At 34.6% G+C, this 4,824-nt stretch overlaps 1 protein-coding gene across 1 annotated transcript; it reads right to left on the bottom strand.

The window, feature by feature from the left end:
• Positions 1–132: 132 nt before the first annotated feature.
• On the bottom strand, positions 133–3,388 carry LOC114737146 (cyclin-H1-1-like). The gene is given in 11 exon segments (XM_028925050.1): positions 133–183; positions 469–546; positions 904–945; positions 1,108–1,176; positions 1,259–1,379; positions 1,763–1,836; positions 1,967–2,016; positions 2,019–2,084; positions 2,235–2,304; positions 2,816–2,866; positions 3,168–3,388. Coding segments are annotated over 11 exon segments (732 nt in total). The 5' UTR covers positions 3,228–3,388.
• Between the last annotated feature and the right edge of the window lie 1,436 nt (positions 3,389–4,824).

Below are 4,824 nucleotides of genomic sequence, written 5' to 3'. Positions count from 1 at the left end.
AGTAGAAAAGTGAAACTCTAATAAAATAACGTTCAGTTTTCGGTCAAAAGTGTTATACAGCAAGATGACTCCCCAGCCCGAAAATTATGTATTTCTAGAAAATTAGGGATACACAACAATTACCCGTCAAAGTCAAGAACAACTAAGAAGGTGCATTGAATTTCGCAAAGCAGCCAATCCCAACTGCAACGGAAGACAAATGAAAGGTTAAAATAAGATTCAGAAGCAACAGAATAGATTAAATCAAATGAACTATATCTTGAAGTAAGAAATCTACTGATGCGTATTCGTAATGTAGAGTATACAGCTTAAGGCATAAGACGGATTCTTTAGGTTGATAAACGGAGTTCATTATTAGAGGCAGTCAGAATGATAAGCCCAAAAAAAAAAAGACTCTTGTCATAAAAGAATAGTAAGAATTTAATAGGAAGCATCGATATTTACAGAATATAGTCATACTCATATTACCTGGCCAGGAGGAAACAAAAGTGGAGCATCTGTAAGCATCATTTTATCAATTTCCAATCTTGCAGTGTCTCGCAAGGCCTACAAAGTATAGAGAACATCAATAGAAGGAAACACCATTTTTATCAAGAGACAGAAAGCCATCTCAATCATATCATATTAAATAACAAGCATGATGTGCAAGCATAAAGATTTAATGAATAGAAAAAACGTTACCAAAAAGAGTTGACCAGAACAAAGTCTGGCCTCCCAAGGATACGGCGGGGAGAAGCAGAAGCATTAAAAAAAAATGAACAATTATTAAAAGAAAAATTTTCATCTCCTCCTTATGATGATGTGATTGCATAGTTTTGTAACCAAAACGATTTCTAATGGAAAATTCTGAGTTGAAGATCATGTAGGCACCCTAAGCAATAATCTGGTTACAATAACAAATACCTTCAACATTGGAAGCACTTCGTCACCAGCCTTGCAAAATTCCTGTTAATGCCAATGGTCGTGTCCAGCATGAAACAACAAAATCCAAAGAATGCAATATTAGTAGCAGTCAAGTTAAATTAGGACAAAAGAGAATTATTTATTGCAAGACGCAAAATCTAATTAACAAGTAGAAAGGTCCATTGATAGATCAATCACACAAACCTCCATATTGTTTACAAAACCTTCAACTGAGCGGTACGGAGCATACACAATAAGGTCAAATTCTAAGCTCTGCAAAACAAGGGATCATGTCATGGGCATTTAAAAAACAGCAAGACACATATAAAAATTGACATGTGAGGCATATCCATGCCTGATAGACAATCATCTCATTATTGAGAATCATTTGGTGATCCTGTGAGATTCCCTTACCAAGCTCCTCAGCAGATACATGGTTTTCTTCTATCTTACAAGCAGCATATATGCAGGTCAACCTGAGCCAAAATAACAGATCCAATTAGTTATTCTTGCATACACAGAAACAACATTGATTTTGACGAAGTGTAAAAGTCTAATCAGAACGCCACACCATCCATCAGATGATAACATTTAAAAAATGTGATTATATTAAGTACCAATAAGAAGATATATGAGGAAAAACGATTAATTAAAAGATCAAAAGAGTTGACTAACAATAATCGACCCATCTTAAAAGCTATCCATGAGCTGATTTATATCCCAACCAAGTTCCAACTTTTGGAATAAACTACATATGATTTTATGAACTACAATTTCAACTTGCAATATCATAGCAAACAATGAGCGCGGTTCATTCTCAGTGCTGAGAAACTCTTGTACTGATTTAAGCCAATCTTACATTATATTTTTTGGATGATGTTCCATCACCGACCACTGTAGATAGAACCTTTTAAAATAAATGAGCGCTGTAGCCTGCATATAATTTAAAAAAAAGAAAGAAAAAAAAAAAAGACATTTCAAAAGTCCATTATGGAACGCATATTGTCAAAGCCAACTTGTTAGCACAGTCTTTCCTTCAAGTTACAATTACAATAGTGCATACCTGGATTTTATGAGGAAAGTGAAAATTGTTGCACACTTCTTGTAATTGTTCTCGTAAAAAACTCGGATACATTGTTCCTCTTCAATACTGAGGGGTTTAGGGCGAGAATGCTTGTCAGCTGACATAAAAGATAGCAACCTTGTCAACAGTTATGAATTCACATAAGTATCAGGAGAACAAGAATCTGATGAAGTACTTCTGAACCAAGAGATGCTGACTGCTATCAATATGCAAGGAAGTAAGATGATGAGAATTTTCCCGAAATTACCATTATCTTTCTGAAGTGAAGGATATGACAAAGACCCATCGACATCTACTTCCATAAGAGTTGCTCCATGCTTCAAAAAAGTCAGTAGTCATCAGTGACCAAATATAAAGTTCCAATGTTACCAATGCATTTTCTTCTGTGACAAGTTACATTGTGCTAAGAAAATATGCTTGAAAGAGAGGGAGAGAAGTTCTAATGCTAATACAGATTACATGTAAGTTCAACTTATTGTAACATACTATTATAGTATCGTGATTGAAAATATTGGAATGAGATGAACACAGAAGAATCTTGCAGTAAAATCCGGGTTCTCAGACACCATTGAAGATGTCTCTAGAAGAAGGTACATGTTTTATTCTAACCCCTCCTTAACATGTGTCTATACTCTATTTGATTATAACTACAAAAATTCTAGGTTATCACCTCCACCGAAAAGAACATAAAGCATGCAAGAAACTATTTTTAGTACCTTCTTCTCTTTCTTTTGCTAAGTATAGCATCAGTGCTGTTGACACATTTGTTTTGGGGGGCCCCCCGGGGGGGGGGGGAGATGATGGATCGGAGGAAGAAAATATACATACCTTCTCTAAAATTTGTATTGCTCTCTGATTAGCAGCTTTATATTTTTCAGCCTAAAACGAAAAAACATACGCTTCAGCAATAATACGCATATAATGTATAACAGAAACCCTTGTACTTTTGCAACCAAAAAAAATCGTCTCGAACTTCGACGAATATTAATTTTAAAGCATTCCAGCTTCAAATTACTACTTTTCTGCTTCTAAAGCAAACCAAATTGTCTATCGCAAAGATAAATTAGCTGTCGTTGGTACAAGGTCAAGAAGTTTGCGCTGGAGTTTTCTTTGCCCAGCATTCTTTATGAAGTATCAACTAAAGATGAAGACATAAATCAAAGAGAGCACAGAAAAGCACCAGTTGGGGAGGAGTGAAGATCCACTTGGCACGGTGGGTAGAAGTCTGAAAATCGGCCATGGCCAGCCAGAGCCTGCAACAGGCGTTTTTGCTATATTATTATTTACCCAAGAAACGAAAGCTGGAACACACTGATGAACTCAGATGGCGAAACGCTCTGTCACTTCCACAAGAATTTCTATGGGCATTTGGAGTTCTAATGGTCCTCCCCTCAAGTATTATTACTCCTTTTGAGTATTAACCCTTTCAATAGAACTCGCGTGATTCGTCAAGATGAGCTAATATAAGCAGTTTATTAAATTACTTATTCCTAATAAAAACAACTTAAAGATTATTTGAGTAAAAATCAAACTATGATAGGATTTTAAAAGTAATTTCATGAAATTTAAAATATATATATATAATTTTATTTTGATTTATCTGAAAATACTTTTTAAAAGTGTTTTTAGGTTTGTCCAAACACCTTTTAAATATAAAATGTGAGAGCAGATATTTTTAATGGAAACATATATATGCAGTTTATTTTTAATAATAAAAATAAAAATACAAACGACATTACAGTCTCAAAAAGATGAATGGTTTTCGATAATAAAATATATACTTACATATCTTTATATACCATAAAAATTTTAATAAATCATATTATTTGTATGACGTAGTTAGTATAAGTTAGAAACAAATGATATTTTGTATCTAGTTAGAGACGAAATCGAATTTGAATTTCAAAACTCATTTTGATTGGAGAGAAGGCTGGGGTAACATGTTTGGAAAATCATAAAAAAAGACCATAAAAATTATAAAATTGCAAATCAAGATCTCATAATTTGCATAAACTTTGACAACAATTGTACAATAGATGACAACAAATTTTTGACAAAATAATTTACAATTTTACCCCCCCTTTTTTTTTTGCGATTTTCCCATACATTTAGATAGGAAAAAATCCAGCACCCTTCAAAATGGCAGAAATCATGATTTAGTGGAACATAACAGTATTACGTCAGCAATTTGGGAGACGGATTATTCTAAAAGTCATCAGTCTGCGTTCCTCTCCAAAAGAATCAACTGAATCAGCTGATGGTATCATCGGACACTCAAATGTTAACTACAATAAGGAAGCTCCATCAGACAGTCCAGAAACAGGAAGACATTAAGAGGGAAAAAGAAACGAGGAAGGGATGGATCATGGATGAGAAGGGGACCAAGAACATGGAGATGACGCACGACGGTGAAGATTATGAGCTCTGTGTATGGCCATTGATTGAATTCCGCTGAAGCCGGTGAAGCTCGAAGGTAATTCACGGTCACCAGTTAAGAATTTGGCTCATCGACAGGTGTTTTCTTAGCAGGTAGGGATAGATTTTCAATTTAACAGTCAGGGACAGATTCTCTTTTAACAGCTGAGAAAAAGTTTTTTTTTTTTTTTCCCAGTCAGCCGGAGAGAGCGTGAATTTCCGGGGGAGACCAGCTTGCTGGAGAGAGATTTTTCTTTCGTTAATTGGAGATAGATTTCTTTACCAGGTGGGGGCAGATTTTTTTTCCAGCTGGAAACAGACTTTTTTTTTCTTTTTACTTGTTGGAGACGGATTTCTTTAATCAATTGAATGGATATTTATTTTTTACCTGCTCAAAGCCGATTATTAAATTATATTTAATC

The sequence above is a fragment of the Neltuma alba genome, unplaced genomic scaffold, assembly GCF_004799145.2.
Source record: "Neltuma alba isolate B1F8T4 unplaced genomic scaffold, ASM479914v2 tig00013411_pilon, whole genome shotgun sequence".
Taxonomy (NCBI): domain Eukaryota; kingdom Viridiplantae; phylum Streptophyta; class Magnoliopsida; order Fabales; family Fabaceae; genus Neltuma; species Neltuma alba.
This window is presented reverse-complemented; position numbering and strand designations above follow the sequence as displayed.